Below are 17,177 nucleotides of genomic sequence, written 5' to 3'. Positions count from 1 at the left end.
GTAACTTATAATGCCATAATGAGATTTGGAATACCATGGGATGGTTTTTTGCGTCATGAATTTTAATATCGGATCGAAATAATTTTATTGAATGAACTTCTACTTCTAATGTACTAATCTTCAAAAGATTAATTGCTTTGCCATTTTTGGCCACAAGAATCGATGTTCGCAAAACCAATCTAAGGTTTCATCTTGATGTCAGTTGCTCTAAGGGTTCATCTTGGTTGTCAGTTTTATAAGAAGTGACCAAACTTGACATTCAACTTCTACCCTTCAAGTTTAACGAAATTTCGTTCCCTAATTTAAGTAGCAGCAGCGAAAAGAAACTTACGATTATTTTTTTTGATCGAGTTTAGACGCCGTGGCCGAAAAGGGTATTAAAGTTTTTCCAACGATACAATTTTGCAATGCTGGTAATATTGCTGTCTTCGGTCGAAGTACGGATGTTTTTGTACCCTGATGGGTTTCGGACTTTCAAATTTCTTAGAGGTTGATTAACAGTTCGGTGTAGAGGATTTAACTTCAAATATGTTTCCTCTTTCACTCTTATCAGTCAGCTAGTGCCTTACCAAATTAATTAATCAACCTCTAATAATGGATGAAAGTTTGTTATGTGCAAAGTGTTCGAATGGTTAAATTTTTTGAGTGTAATACAACATATAATGTCTGTGCTCTTAGGAATTTATAGCTGGAAAGCTGTGAAATATTTTGTTTTAATCTAATTTACTTTGAAATTGCAGGCTTTTTATTTTATTTTGACTAATCGTTTCAACTAGGTTTTGTCTTGAGAAAAACGTTTTTCTTCTTATCTAGTTAATCATCAGAAACTTGCTTTCAGTCCTGTAAAATCGCGTAATTCAACGAATAAAAGGCAATATACATATCTAGGTACAAGGAATTCAAAGAAGTTGCCAATAAAACGAGATGAGATTTCAGTAAATTGAAAGAAATGAGGGCAAAAGGGATTTCCTGAGGGTTGCACATTTTACGATTATACTCTGGTTATTAAAATTCCAGATTATTAATTTGAAAATAAAAGATTAACCGAAAGAGGCATTTTAGAAATTAAAGGAATTGTATTGATAATAAGTGGAGAACTCCGATGACCATAAATTCTAATCATTAAAAACAATGTAAGTAAGAGTAGTAGAAAACTAATCAACAGTACATTTGATCTAAACTTCCACAAATTTCAATTTGTATGTCAAAATATTATTTAGTAAATGTATGGAATTAATAATAATTATTAAAATTAATAATAATGAATTAATAAATTCATAATAAGTCTGGTGATGGACACTACTGTTTGTAACAAGAGAGCACTGTAGTGATGGGCTATTTGAGCGGACTCGTTCCATTGGAACGAGTCCGATGGTGGAACGAGTTGATTCAAATCCCTATTTTTAAAAAAAGTGATTCCGCCCCGCCCCAAAAAATTTAGGCAAATAAAAATGAAAATGAGGCAGCAGAAGGTTTGGAACGATTAAACATAAGAACAAATGTCACGCAATTTATTATATTATTATATCATTAAATGTTAGCTTTCCCAGTTAATAACAAAACTATATTTCTTTAACACACATTGAGTACTATCCCTAATTTCCAATTGCTCTGATAAATATAAAATTAACAACGTAATACAAATATTAACACAAAAATAGGCTAGTCAAATATAAATTAAAGCAATGCAGTTTTGTCATTATCTAGCTTGACCACTAGAAGACTGGAGTTAACTTACTTCAAGAGTATTCAAGGTAGAGAAACGGAAATGGGTAGGAAATTATTCCATAAAAATTCTAACCCTTCAAAATTATAATTACTCATAATATTTATTAACTAAGAATTGAATATCAAGCTTTTAAAATATTATCTTATTGTTTTACAAAAAGAAAAAGCTGTGTGCTTAATCTTAAACTTAGCGCTGGACACTCTTACTCTCATCTTCATTGGCGTAAGCTTGAACGTGTACATGTCAGCTAGACGGTCAAAGTAAAACTGGGCCAAAATTTAGTATTACCTAACTGGTTTACTTAGTGTAGTATCCCTCCCACTCTATCACCTATTTCACAAACATTCATCGATTGAAAATATTTTTTAGTTAAATATTCGTTTCATTGGAATACAAAAAACATTATAACGCTTTCTTAAGATGATTTGAATTTTTAAAATTTGTTTTTGTCCATTACTCTTATAAAATACGAAGAATTTCAAATAAAATATAATATACAAACACAGAATGATCTAGTGTGCAGGTGGAGTCAGTCGTAGTTACCATGACAACGGAACCGTTAAACGACTCCGGCCCAGCTCTAGCATTTTCATTGGTTAAATCCACTGGAGTTGGTGGAGTCGAATCCGGAGTGATTTAAATCCTTTTGAAACCGGACTCGTTCCATTTTTTCGTTCACTGAATCTAGCCAATAGAAATTGCTGGAGCTGGAACCGGAGTTGTTTAACGGTTCCATTGCTATGGTAACGAGGACTGACTCCACCTGCATACTAGATCATTGTGTTTGTATATTATATTTTATTTGAAATTCTTCGTATTATATAAGAGTAATGGACAAAAACAAATTTTAAAAATTAAAATCATCTTAAGAAAGCGTTATAATGTTTTTTGTATTCAAATAAAACGAATATTTAACTAAAAATTATTTCCAATCGATGAATGTTTGTGAAATTGGTGATAGAGTGGGAGGGATACTGCAGTAAGTAAACCAATTAGGTAATACTAAATTTTGGCTCAGTGTTACTTTGACTGTCTCACGGTCATGTACACGGTTAAACTTACCCAATGAAGATAAGAATAAGAGTGTCCAGCGCTATGTTAAAGATTAAGCACACAGCTTTTTCTTTTCGTAAGATAATAAGATAATATTTTTAAAGCTTGATATACAAGTCCTAGTAAATAAATATTTCTTTATTTATGAGTAATTATCATTTTGCTTGAAGGGTTAGAATTTTTTTTATGGGAATAATTTCCTACCCATTTCCGTTTCTCTACCTTGGATCCTCTTGAAGCACGTTAACTCCAGTCTTCCAGTGGTCAAGCTAGATAATGACTAAACAGCATTGCTTTAATTTTTATAATTGACTAGTCTATTTTTATGTTAATTTTTGTGTTACGTTGTTAATTTTATATTTATCAGTGCAATTGGAAATTAGGGATAGTACTCAATGTGTGTTAAAGAAATATAGTTTTGTTATTAACTGGGAAAGCTAACATTTAATGATATTTTTTAATAAATTGCGTGACATTTTTACTAATGCACAGGGTAAGTACAGAGACCGGAATCGGTGAACGAGTTGTTGGAATCGATTCCAACCCTGGAACTGATTCAAATCCAACGAGTCCAAAGACGGACTCGTTCTGCCCATCACTAGAGCACTGTCCGGAGGCCAGCAGTGCACTGAAAAAAAATCGGGCGCCAATAACCTCAGATGTTGACGCGCCTTGAATTAAAAAATGGTCCTCTATTTTCCACCATCTATGTGATGATGCTCTGCACGTTAGCACTTTTGGACGGTGAAATGACGGCAACTGTTCACGTGACCTGTGACGTCAGAGTCTCCCGCCGAAACTCGGGATAGGCTGGATGCAGGATCGATATTCCCTTTGGCGAAGGGAATAGTAGGCAATGTACACTGTATCAGTGTCGGCTGGAGTCCCGCGGGATCCCAACAACTGTGCCCGGAGCTCAACTTTTCTTCTCTCATACCCTCTTTGTCCTTCATAAGTACAACGGAGAGAAATAGATAGAGGGAGGGTCACTTGTATGTCGGCTGAAGGCAGAGAGCAGTGGGTGCATATTGATTTTAAGTAAGACTGGATAATTCCCAACTTTGCCGGCCAGGAACGCCGTTTTGCCTGTCATCGCAGGATATTGCTTGCAGGTGAGAAATGAGTATTTAATGGATTAAAATTTTATATTACTTATTACATCCTGTTAAATTTAAATTTAGCAATGATTTAATAATTAGTTCTCTTATATTTATTATTCCTGTTCGAAAATTTTGAACGTTGTGCCTTTTTCTTTAAGTTCCACGCCCCCTTGAATAGGACCCCTTCTACCTTTCGTGACCATCACCACTTTTGAGTATTAAATAGTGTAGTATAATGTTTAAGAACAAGCGTCAAAATTGTTTTAAAATTCATCACATTTTATTTAAAAACCTAATACAGTTTATCTCAGATCAATAACTTTTTCTACTTCTAAATAAATAATCATCACATCATAAAAAACATAAGTTTTTTAATCATTATCTTTCATAGACATTTTTTCTGGAAATATTCTACCCCTTTATGTGATCACCGTTAAATATTACAGTGATAACTAAAATAAAATTATCTTTAAAAATTATAATAATCAAAATAATAATAAATTCATTTAGTTACCCACGGAGTTTTTTAAAAAAAAAAAAGTAATATTTTTCAAGTAATATTGGCTAGCTGAAAGGAGAAAAATAGAAAAAAACATTTGTTCAGTACTTCAAAATAATTGCTCTTTAATATTTCTTCTGCGCCAGTTGGAGAAATGCTTTAATTTTTTTTCTTTTTTTTTTACTCTCTCATATTACATCCATCTTAAAAAGATGGTATTGGAACCTTAAGATTTTCGATTTGGAGTTTCTCCGTGGGTAACTAAATGAATTTATCCACACGCATGAATAATTCCGTAATTATCGGGACTTATTAATGTAAGAAAATCTTATAAATTCATGCGTGTGGAAATAATCACCGTATTTAAAAATTAAAAATCACAGAAAGTTCAATATTTCATTTAGATGCCAACAAGGGAAATCGGAAGTAATAACTTAGGGAATGGATTTTTCAGTTTTTTGCTTTTTTGTTTTAATCGGCTTCCCCGACTTTCTTTAAATTTGGAACACTGCGTAAAACTTCTATAAATTTTATTTGAAACATTTTGTCGGAAAATTCCTTTAAGAGCACTTCGGGCGAGTGAGTGGTGTTACAAAAACACAGATCTTTGAAGTTGAAGAATACGTGTCCTCCCTGATCTCTGACCGCAAATCTTTCTGGACAGCTAAAAAACGTCCTCTCAGGTATAAACTTGTATCTTCTTCTCTTGGACGTTCTTGATAATGGATCTTGTGACGTTTACCGTTAATGAAACAGCGACAGTTTAAAGACTACTAAATTAATGTATTTACTGCTCACCCAGGTGTTCAAGACGACTAATTAGAACAGACGCATCGGAATATCTAGATATTCCACTTCCTCTCTTCTTACCGCCAAAACTATTCACCCCATCTGTCAAACACGTAATAGCAGCCTTACCATCCAAAAAGTTTCCAGGTTACGATCTGATAACAGCAAGAATTTTCTGTAATCATCCTTAAAAGCAATTGATTTTCCAACATTTAAAACTCAGTTCTCAGGACAATATAATTCCTCTTAACTTGGAAATTCTCTGTTGCAAAGGTGATCCCAAAACCAAATAAACCATCGCACCTTCCAGCCTCGACCTGTCAGTTTGTTACCCATTCTGGAAAAAATACTGGAAAAACATTTACTTAAACACATTAATCCTATCTTGGAATCTGCGAATATCATTCTATCAGATCAGTTTGGCTTTCAACAACTGCACTGCACTACTCACTAGTGACACAGAGTAGTGGGCGTCCTAGATACTTCTCTGGAACGGTAACAAAATTGTTGTGGGGGCCTTCCTCGACGTGGCTTAGCCTTTGATCGAATCTGACACCTAGGATTATTGTGGAAATTAAAGAGAAATTTTCCATCAATCTATTACCTAATAATAAAATCATTCTTTACTGACAGGTTTTTTCAGATTAGTTGTGGGCCTCTTCCGACTGCTCACTGCTCGGGTCCCTCAATTTAGTATTCTCGGACGGCTTCTCTATACTCATACTTATCTCACTTATCAACAGAATCAAACACTCTGTTCTGCACTTATGCTGACGATACTGCCGTTCTCTCTTCTAGATCAGACGTACAAGTTTCCTCTCAACTGCAGACTGGCTTTAATAATCTAGAACCATTTGCTAAAAAATACCGAATCAAATGAAATACGTAAAAATGCCAACTATTTAATTATACTGTTCGACGAAACTCTTGAACTTCCTTCAAGTTTAAACTCAATTCGTTGTACTGCTGCTAGTGCTAACTTAGTTCGCTACCTAGGGAAGACTAACGTAAAACCGTCACACTAGACTGAAAAGACTAGAACTTAAACGACGGAACTAATTACCACTATTACTAATAGGCAGGCAATCGAACTTACCATTAGAACACAAACAACTAATATACAACTGCATACTCAAACCAATCTGAACTTGAACTGTGAGGTTCAACAAAACTTTCAAATTCACAAAATATCCAGTCTTTTCAATCGAAAATAGATTACTGATGCAAATTCCTTCCAATGAGTATAGGTGGCTGCCATTTCAGTGGCAGCCAATTCCTCTAGAAAGACAGGAGCACATCGAATAAGGGCTAGTTAGTTTGTTCAAATCTTAGTTAAAACTAAGAGCCCAAATGCACAAACCAGCAACTAACCTTGTCCATTATTGTACCATCGACTTGTGTACACAAGATTTGCTTACGTTTGAAACGATAGCTAACTTTCAAGTTACGAGAAGTAAGAGCAAATACGATGTTCAGAACTCAGAGAGAAAGAGAGAAAATGAAAGGTTTCAGTGCTCGGAGGACTTGAAAAATATATTTCGGTAGATTGTTCAATTTGAATAATAGATATCATTTGTAGCAAAGACGAAAAGAAAACAGAAACAATAACCAATAAGATAGGCTCACTCCAAGAGATAAATATATATTTCGCCCACTTCTTGCAATCTGCTTGCACAGAATTTTTATGAGTTCACCTTTTTCAGTTGGATCGTGGGTGAATGTGACGAATTGATAGAAGAGTTGGGATTCTTCAATGGTACTTCGTAGTTAAATTTATAGCTGACATTCAACAATAACACTTTTAAAATCGTCCTACTTTTTTTTAATTATTGAGACCTTGCCATAATTTATTAATTCCCGTCCTTAGTAGAATAATTTTTTGAATTAAAGTTAACTAGTGGCATTAATACATATTATTATTAATTATTGGTTAAAATGCTACCGTAAAACTTTAAAAATATATTAGAAAACTATTCAATTTATTTATTTATTTTAAAATAAAAATTAAAAGACACATTTAAAAATGTAGAGTTTTCTTTTAGAAATCGGATGTGTGCACATTTCTGTGTTTAAATCAGACAGATTTCTCACTGACTTTAAGAAAGGGGTAACTTAAAACTATAGAGGAATCTCTGTGCTAGAGTTAACGCTCTTTCAGAATGACAAAACGTTTTAGAATGAACAATGTGTTTGGATAATCATTTTACTCAAAGAAATCTAATTAACATACAATTAATTAAATCCAAGGGGAAAGTGAATAATGTTTTCTTTGATTTTTAAAAAGTATTCGCCTCTATAAATCAAATCTTTTTTTTAGAGGAAGTAGTTTAGCTACGTCATTCGTAGGAAATGATAGCGATTCTTGGATCTTATAACAAGCTTAATTTCAGAGTTTTCAGTATACAGGTATTTTCGGATATTGCCCAGAGTTCAGAAAGGAGGAGTGTTATCGCTGCACCTTTTTGCAATAGAGTGTTTATTGAAGCATGGTTGTAGTGTGTTAACATTCAAATAAAATCTGACGTGACCGACCGACCACTCACACGTCTTTCTGTTACTATTATTCTCAAGATTATAAATGACAAAGTTTCTTTAAACTCCTAACGATTGAGTTATATTTAATTCTTAACTCAAAGTGCCCTTAATCTGGTTTTCCTAAAAAAATGTAGCGAATAAGAGTTACTGATCTACGTGTGCACAATAGCACTCTAAATTAAAAGAAAAGTAGTAGGTACCGTTTTCAAGAAAATCTTAAAAACTGAAGAATCTATTCAGTAAAACAATTCTTCTGGTTTTCAAATCAATATTTCCCCTGGGTAAAAAAGGCTGACAGGGTCTTAAGAACTTTGAATCAATTGACTGTTTCACTTCCAAGCAAATGTATTCATTTCGCTACATATAATTTTTCCAATGTCTATAAAATATCTGTTATGCACGGTAGTGGCTCCTCACATACTATTTGCGTACATGCTCTCAAATACTCAGCGACTGGATTACCATTTTACAACAAACAATACCTTTTTGTGTTTTATATAGAACTTCTCGAGGTTGTAATCCCATCTGGCGACTATTTTTAAAGTCGTTGATGGAGAAAAAAGAGTTTTTAAACCAGGGTGACTCTGCTTTCATCCTTCTAAATTATAAAAGAGTCTCACATGAGTAAGTGAAATTTTAAACCACCTCTTCTTTGAACACTTCTTTTATTTCATTTAAGGCTTTAGTATCATTTTCCACTTTATATTTCTCAAAAAATTCTGCTACCTGTTTTCATTGCCATCATACAAGTTGGTAAATGTTTGGTAGAAATTCGTTAAATCTTATTCTTAATTGAAGCTAATGGTTACTAATTAGAATAAAACCGCTTTATACAGCAGCCTTCCTTAGTTAAATCAAATCGACGTTTTCTGGTCTGCGTTAAAATAAATGTGTTTCATTGAAGTTATGGTAATTTTATTTTGTTGACTTTTTAAAATAGTAACTAACTTATTTCTGAATGTTTTTCCTTCTATCAGTTGCTATTAATTTGGAGAAAAGTGGATTATAGCTAATATAGTGGATAATAGTGGTTGTTAATAGCGGCTAAACTTATCTGAAGAAAAGATACTTGTCTGATTGATTCTTGAGTGGATAGCTTCTGCCATTAAAAAGGAATCCGTTATAGCTGAGTTCTGATAGAACTCTACCTACTGGAAACTTTTGGTCGAGTCTTTGGAAAGATAAATAACGGGCGTTGTAATTTGTCAGTATAGAGTGATTAACTATGATCATTTAGTGTTCTTGAATTTAAATGCTTCTCCGTCTGTACAGATTCTCAGTGATATGTCTACACAATGCTCACAACGATGGAAATATATGATGTTCATGTTTCTTCAATGATATGCTATTTAAAAGTTCTATTTTCTTGCCTAGGCAACATAACAGCTAGTCTCGCAATTGTCGTAGGATAATTTATTTTAAGGGCATCTTTGGAGAGGGGTTTAATAGGCTTCCTACTAATGACCATTTTAGCGAAATAAACAATCTCAATATCTATAGAATATTAGAAAGAATAAACACTTATCCATAAATCCTAATATGAAGAAAGTTGATTCACCCTAATTGATAACTTACTTTTTAAAATCCATTTTGGTGTAGAATTACTTGTCATAACGGAATTAACAATAGATTTATTTGATTGTTCATGTAAATTTTTAAAATTTTACTGGATTGACGCTTCTCAATCAAAGCACCGATCAACCTCTCGTGGCAGGCACTCGATTTAATTCTTCAATTCTCTTTAAAATTCCAGAATATTCATTTCATAGTACCAAGTAGTCTTAAATCTCATTTATCTTTTAGGTCCCTTAAAAGTATTTCAATTTTTGAAGTGAAGCACAAATTATTTTTCAAATTTCAGAAACATTTTAACCAGCCATGGGAGGATAGTAAGAACAAAATTGTACCCGTGGGCGGAGCTGCAGGCTGATCTAGCGCAGGTGAGTTTATCATATTTAACCAATTTAATAAAAAAATAATATTACATATTACTTTTAGAAATTATGATCCCCTAAAATTGATGGAGGGTCGAGTATCTATTCTTATTGGATTAGTGAAACAAAAATAATTTCTTAATTTCAGCGGGAGAGAGGAGAAATTGAGAAAAGCAAGGGGGACGAGGAAAGGATATTGATAAGTAGAAACTATAGTCTGCTGCAAAATGGCAAACACCGCTCATTTAGTGAGAAGGCAAAGTTCTAGAGATTTAAATCCTCAGAGATCACTGGATCGTCTGGAACTAAAAGAGATGCGAGGCCGATTGGTCGCTTTAGAGAATGGAACATCATATGGGGCTACAAATACTGCCTTCGACGATTCCAGCCCAAACACCAAGGTATTCGAAAGTTAAACATACGTATATATTATCGCATTATTAGTACATGATGCCGAATTTTGTTTAAATAGTCAAAATATTAAATATTTGAAATATTTATTTCCCCCAATTATCTCTCTCATCCAGCCATATGGAAATGTTACAAATTTTTCGAGAAAAGAATGACCCTATAAATAAAAGTGATCCGCATTAAAATAATTGACCTCGCACTATCTGTTTCTAAGTAATCGGTTTAGAGATCTTGAGTTCCTTACAAGAAGTTTAATAAATACAATTATTGTTATAGGCTTTTTTCTAATTAGTCTAATTCATTTATGTGACTGCATGTATTTTTCCCATTTAGATTCTAATGTTTAAACAATTGAAAAAAATAATTTAACAATTGGGATGGGAATAAACACAATAAATACTGCACAAGATTCCTGCACGGAGTTCCCGGGTAAAAAACAGGCTGCTGGATTTGAGAGTTTCTTAAAGCTTACATCCGGTGATGGACAGTATTGCATTAAAAGATTTTTTTAATTGTTTTACAGCTCCTTTGGATAGCTTTTGAATAGTATAAGAAATATTTCAATTTAAAGTTGATCTCTGCATTACAGGCAGCAATGAAAACAACGGAAAAGGTGGCCTCTGAATGTACTGATGCTAAAGCAACATTTAGACCGGAATGTGGGGAAGACGACCGTGAGAGTTGGGATTCTAAACTTACTTTCTTGCTGGCCACTGTTGGATATGCAGTAGGACTGGGAAATGTTTGGAGGTTTCCTTACTTGGCACAAAAAAATGGTGGAGGTAAATTATTCTGATTATTTATTAGTTCTTTTTTTATGTCATACCACTAGAGCTTAGAAATTTGATTTCAGGAGCTTTCCTCGTCCCCTATTTCATAATGCTTGCTATAGAGGGTATTCCTATATTTTATTTGGAACTAGCGATTGGCCAGAGACTAAGAAAAGGAGCTATCGGCGTCTGGAACCAAGTTTCACCTTATTTGGCTGGCATTGGTATCAGTTCTGCGGTGGTTAGTTTCAATGTCGCTCTATACTACAACACTATTATTGCTTGGTGTCTATTTTATTTTGTTCAGGTAAGTTTGTTTCTTTAACTTCCATCCCCGAACTTCTCATAAAATTAATACAATATGTGATTATTACTAGAAAATGCAATGCAACTATGAGAATTTAATTCGACTCCTTTAAATTTTCTCTTGCTCTTAGAGCTTTCAAGCAGAACTGCCTTGGTCGGAATGTCCCAACAAATACTATGCCAACGGATCGTACGTTTCGGAACCGGAGTGTATAGTAAGTTTTCTTGTGTGTATTCTTTTATTCAAGAGTCTAGAATTAAAAAAATATTTGATTAAAAAAATATTTGATTAATATCTTTTATGCAATTACTTCCTTAAAATCGCAAACTTTATAGATCAAACGCTTTAAAACAAATTTTGATGGGAAACAACCAATGACTATACATTATTTGATATTAAAATTATTCATTTAAATTGTGAATTTTAGACAAGTACCCCGACACAGTATTTTTGGTATCGCACCACCCTCATGGCCTCTGAAGACATAAACACACCACAAGCGTTCAACTGGAAAATTGCATTTGCTCTTGTCATTGCTTGGATTTTGGTTTACATGTGCATGATTAAAGGAATAGCATCGTCTGGAAAGGTGAAAATCAACAATGAATGAATTGAACTGATCTTAAATAATTTATTAAATATTAGTCCCGTAAAATAAAAAATGATTCAATAATGTTTGTAATAATTCAACTGAAAGAAAGTTATTAATTCTGGATTTTTTTTTTGTTTTTGTTTTGTTTAGGTTGTCTACGTTACAGCAACTTTTCCATATATCGTGCTGATAATATTTTTTTTTAGAGGAGTGACACTCCCTGGTATGTCGAATGGATTGAGGCATCTTTTTACGCCCAAGGTGACACCTTGCTTAATAATCTGTTCTACTTAATTGATTAGAAAATATTCAAGCTCACAATGTAACTCTTTTATTAATTACACGTCTTAGTTAAAAACTAAGTTTTAGTATCGTCAACAAAATAATTGTTATAAAAGCATTATATTAGAGATTAGATTGGTAAAACCCTCTGTTTTTAGATTTAGGTCTCATAATTTGTAATTCACCCTCTGCAAGAGAGATTAGTAACTCCTACTAAAAAGAAGTAAATATTAAACAAATATTCCTTATAAATTTTTTTTTTAATGATAATATAGCAACATGTAAATATTATCCACAATTAGAAACCCTAAAATTAATCATTTTAATGAAATTCATTTACGTATTAATACAACATTTAAAATTCACTTATGAAACACAGAACGATGGAAATAGCATTAAAGCCGATACATTCTTGTTGAAAATTTTAATGAAAAAATTATGAGTCCAGAATAACATTGGGTATTTATCAAGCTACTCCTAGTAACATTACTACTCTACGCTATAAAAATAACCGAAGTATATATAATAATGCGGCAAACATTTTTAAATAATTTTGAATTTTCCTTCAAGTGGCATACATTGTCGGATCCCGTAGTTTGGCTGGAAGCTGGAACACAGATTTTTTTTTCCTTGGGATTAGCGTTTGGTGGTCTCATTGCATTTTCTTCGTACAACCCGGTTAACAACAATTGTTACAGGTCAGTGACTCAATTTTTATATTAAGTTTTCACTATATATCATAAAATAAAATAATTTTAGGGATGTCTAAAAATATCTCTACTTCAGAGGTTCCTTAAATCCTGTACGCATCCACCTGATGTTTATAAACAATATTGTATTATTTATATTAATATTATATTAATTATTATTAATAGCTATGTACCCGCGCAAGGTTTGAATTTCATGGCGTGATCACAGAAGGCAATGCTATCAATGAAATTTTTTCATTTTGGTTTATCGCAAAAATCATAGTCAATGGACATCAAGATCTGTCGAATATTTTCGGCGAGTAAAAGCGCGTAGAAATAGCTGATACCTTGGAAAAATCAGAAGAATGAGCACGATATTTAGAATTCTGTCCGCAAGCCGGCACTGCACTGAAAAAAGCTCCGGGAGCCAATGTCTTCAAATGTTGCCTTAAATTAAAAAGACTAAGTAAATAACCTGGATAAAAACATTGAACTGAAAGTGGACTTCGTAAAAAAAAAAAAAAGGCATTTTTAATCTAAAAAACCCACAAGTGTAGTTTACTCTTTCTTGAAAAATTTTTTTTTTCATAAAGTTCCTTTCAGTCAGTCCCAGTGTATGTTTTATCTGAACTCTTTTTTCTTCTTTATAGTAGTGAACGAATTTCTTTATTGTATCCATACTTTTGTGTCAACAGATTTTCTTTAAGTATCAAATAAATGTTATAAATATTCATTTAAAAAAAGCTATCCGCTTTGTCTATTGTTCACTTACTTTTTACTTTTCTTTTCAGAGACGCGCTTATGGTTTCGCTGACTAACTGCTTTACGTCTATGTTTGCTGGAATTGTGGTTTTTTCAGTTATTGGTAAGTCTTAAAATTATTTTGTTTTATGACGAATAAGTTGGTCAAATTAGAAATGACATCTTAATTATCCTTAGATATAAAATTTTTTAACATTTTTTACATTTTTAGAATTTGATTTTTTTAGTAATTTTTTTTCGACGCATCAATTGCTACAAATCATAACCATCTACTGATGCATTAGTATGTGTCTTTTTTTCTTTTTTTTACAAATCTCGGATAATAGATGTACCTATTGATATACATTGATAACAGCAAAGTCCAGATTATTCGTAGGCAGATTATTTGCTGGTCTGAGGCTCTGGTGTAAATAAAATATAGCAATATTCTCATTTAAAAAAACTCTGTTGTGAACCCACACTATTTTCTCTTACTACAATTTTAAAGTTGTTGAGTTGTAAACGAATTTTTCCACGGAAATAATTCAAACAAAAATATTTGATATAACAAAATTCAGAGAAAATGTTGAAGACAATTACGAACAAAAAAAATGAAAACTTTATTGAGTAAAGTGATACTTCCGGTAGTTTTGGCATTTTCTAAAAACTCGGAATTTAATCAAGAAATTTTTATGATAAAAATGCCCTCAGTCATCTATTATACTCAAGAGGTATTTTTGAAAAAGGAATAACCACGACTCCTTTAGAGTCTCTTGAAATTGAATTTTCCTGGACAAATTTATATTAAAAAAAGTTACAGGCAAGTAAAAGTGCAACGAGAATTGCAAGTTTTGACAAAATGGTTTAAGCAAATCTTAAATTGTAAGAAAATCTTAAAAAAGTAAATAATCTAGTTAATATTAAATAATAATAATTAATTTAGTAAAATGGTGTTTCCGATAGAGGGATTTCCGTCAGTATATTAAACTCTTCTCTATAATATATAGAACACATAAAAACCTCACATTATATTCAAATGAGAATAGTTATCAATATATTTTTCCATCCTTGACCTATCCACTCCAAACAGCTCCTCTCACGAAACTTCGACCTGCCCTGCTTGAAGGCATCGATATTATGATTAGAAGGAGAGTCAAAGCTATTATTGGACTACCAGCTAACACGTCGACAGCTATGTTCTATGCTCCTCGAAGATTTAGAGGTTTGGGTTTAGTTAGATGTCAATGGGAGGCACCACTCCAACATTGGTCCATCGCTCAGCGGTTGTCCTCGGTCCAGGATGCACAATTCCAGTCAGTGTTTGACTTTGAGGCGGAGGTGAGTCAGTGCGCTGAGAGGTTGGACATGAGTCAGGAGCACCACACGAGCGTCAAAAAATTGAGGCAGACATTGCGGGAGAATGCGTTCGAGGAATGGACTCGGTGCAAGTGGCAGGGTATCGGGGCTCAACACTTTAAGGATGCGCCTAAACTGAATAAATTCCTCTTCGATAAACGAATATTGACAGGTTCGGAGTGGATAAACGCCATAAAATTGAATTCTAACTACGCACCACTTCGTGGTGTTCCTGGTGCCGGTGGACAAATGGTGGGAGAAGTTGGGACCCTCTGCCGCAAGTGTGGCAGGGAGACGGAAACTCCAGCTCATGTGCTGGGAAAATGCCCTTTTAACTCCCTCCTTATCACTCGGCGCCACCATAAGGTCAAGCACGAGCTAATTCGGCTCCTGAGGGAAAAAGGATATACATGCTTTGAGGAAGTTTATTGCATCGACTCAGCGGGATCGACGAGGTATGCTGATATAGTCGCCCTTCATGACCGCGACAGATCGGCCCTAGTCCTCGACCCGACCGTGAGATTCGAGAGCAATGACCCGGACCAGGCGGAGAAGGTGGACTTGGAAAAAAAAGGTATATATGAGAGTTGTGTCCCCTTCTTGAAAGAGAGGTTCCATGACTTCGGTGACCGAGAGTTTCGGGTTCGGGGTCTCTGGTTCGGTGCCCGAGGTGTCATCCCTAAGCTGACTTTCAGCTTCCTTCAGGAGCTAGGGATTGATCTGAGGGAGTTGGAGGCCTTGGCGGAGTCTATCATTGTGGACTCGATTGGCATTATCCACCACCACATCTACGGGGCATGAGTTTGATTGTTCTGCCCGCTTATTTGTTGGTATTGTATGATTATGATATGTTGTTATTCTGATTTGGATGTTTCTGTTGCTGGTTTGGTTTATTTTATTTTATTTTATTTTGTTGACATATTGTATTAGTGTTAGGAACGATTTTCGTTTTTCTTTTTTTGCCTGACGAATTGAAGATCTCTCAATGGTGTAGTATTGGTGTTGACTTCTTTCTTTTTTTTTCCACTTTGTCTATATATCTTGATTGACTGATTGGTACGCTGTGTGTCTAGCAACCCGATCTATTTGGGCAGCACCCTTTGTTTTGTTTTACAATCGATTCTCTCTCTCTCTTGAGAAAAGTGTAACCACCCCTTCTTACTTTTCTATTTGCATTTCCTTATTTTATCGACCCTTTCTTTACGCCAACCATATGTGATCTTTATTAAACACGTAACTTTTTTTCAGGCTTTAAGGCGACACTAAATTATGAAAAATGTTTAGAAGAAAAAAATCAGTCCATGATGTTAACTACTGCAAGTGAATTGAATGTTTACTCCACGCCTATTTCCAATCCATTGAGTACTTTATCGCCTTTGAGTTCTACGATTGCAACAGAAATAGAATGTGATCTTGAAAAAGAATTAGGAAATGTAAGTATTGTTTTAAAATCTTAATTCTTTCTACTGAATCTTTATTATAATGCATATAACTTTTCATTACAGTCGGCGGCAGGAACTGGTTTAGCTTTTATAATCTTCACAGAAGCAATTAATCAATTTCCTGGTGCTCAATTGTGGTCAGTTCTGTTTTTTCTAATGCTCTTCACTCTAGGTATAGACTCGCAGTTTGGCACTTTGGAAGGAGTTGTTACTTCCATTGTCGATATGAAATTATTTCCAAATTTGAGAAAAGAGATACTTACAGGTCAGTAATATTTCCTGATTTTGAAAACTCAATATTTTTAAAAAAAATGCATTTAAAAAAGGCCTTGAAAACAAGTGGTGTGAATTTCATCTTGTTAACAGGAGTGATGTGCCTTACTTGCTGCATAATCTCAATGAGCTTTGCCCATGGTGCTGGCAATTATGTTTTTGTATTATTCGACAGCTTTTCCGGCAACTTTCCGCTTCTCATAATTGCTCTTTGCGAATGCGTGGCTGTTGCCTATATTTATGGATTAAAGAGGTAAACTTGAATCTATGTACACTTGTATGTTAAAAAGGATTAATTAAATCAAAGTCAATTATTTGTGGCAGTAAATATATTATAATTATTTGTATAAAAGCTGCACAAAGCAACCTTTGACACTTTTCAGATTCGCTGACGATATAGAACTAATGACTGGTAGTCGTCCAGGTTTGTATTGGATGGTTTGTTGGAAATATCTTTCTCCTCTGGCAATGCTGTTAATACTAACAGCAAGTTTGGTGGATTTGGTGGTCCAAGGCAGTGGATACCCAGCTTGGATTGCTAATAGTGGACAGACTGAAATGAAAGAGTGGCCCTTCTGGGCTGTACTTCTCATCTGCTTACTAGTCGGAATAGCTGTCATTTGGATTCCTTTAGTTGCAATCTGCAGGTGAGGATACATTTATTTATTATTAAAT

The 17,177-nt window shown here is 33.9% G+C and overlaps 1 protein-coding gene across 1 annotated transcript in view; it reads left to right on the top strand.

The window, feature by feature from the left end:
- Nucleotides 1–1,329: 1,329 nt before the first annotated feature.
- LOC141460925 (sodium-dependent neutral amino acid transporter B(0)AT3) overlaps nt 1,330–17,177 on the top strand; it is a 25,373-nt gene continuing 9,525 nt past the window's right edge. Inside the window, exons 1-14 of the mRNA XM_074141409.1 lie at nt 1,330–3,894; nt 9,567–9,645; nt 9,788–10,040; nt 10,640–10,832; nt 10,904–11,127; nt 11,258–11,341; nt 11,555–11,716; nt 11,870–11,980; nt 12,572–12,699; nt 13,482–13,555; nt 16,036–16,220; nt 16,293–16,494; nt 16,596–16,755; nt 16,886–17,149. Of these exons, the coding sequence (XP_073997510.1) occupies nt 9,867–10,040; nt 10,640–10,832; nt 10,904–11,127; nt 11,258–11,341; nt 11,555–11,716; nt 11,870–11,980; nt 12,572–12,699; nt 13,482–13,555; nt 16,036–16,220; nt 16,293–16,494; nt 16,596–16,755; nt 16,886–17,149 (1,961 nt within the window). The 5' untranslated portion in view covers nt 1,330–3,894; nt 9,567–9,645; nt 9,788–9,866. The remainder of the gene's footprint in view (nt 3,895–9,566; nt 9,646–9,787; nt 10,041–10,639; nt 10,833–10,903; nt 11,128–11,257; nt 11,342–11,554; nt 11,717–11,869; nt 11,981–12,571; nt 12,700–13,481; nt 13,556–16,035; nt 16,221–16,292; nt 16,495–16,595; nt 16,756–16,885; nt 17,150–17,177) is intronic.

The sequence above is a fragment of the Rhodnius prolixus genome, unplaced genomic scaffold, assembly GCF_049639745.1.
Source record: "Rhodnius prolixus isolate KJV_2025 unplaced genomic scaffold, Rpr scaffold_1, whole genome shotgun sequence".
Classification (NCBI taxonomy): domain Eukaryota; kingdom Metazoa; phylum Arthropoda; class Insecta; order Hemiptera; family Reduviidae; genus Rhodnius; species Rhodnius prolixus.
The sequence above is the reverse complement of the archived record's forward strand: the minus strand, read 5'-3'. Positions and strand labels throughout refer to the sequence as shown.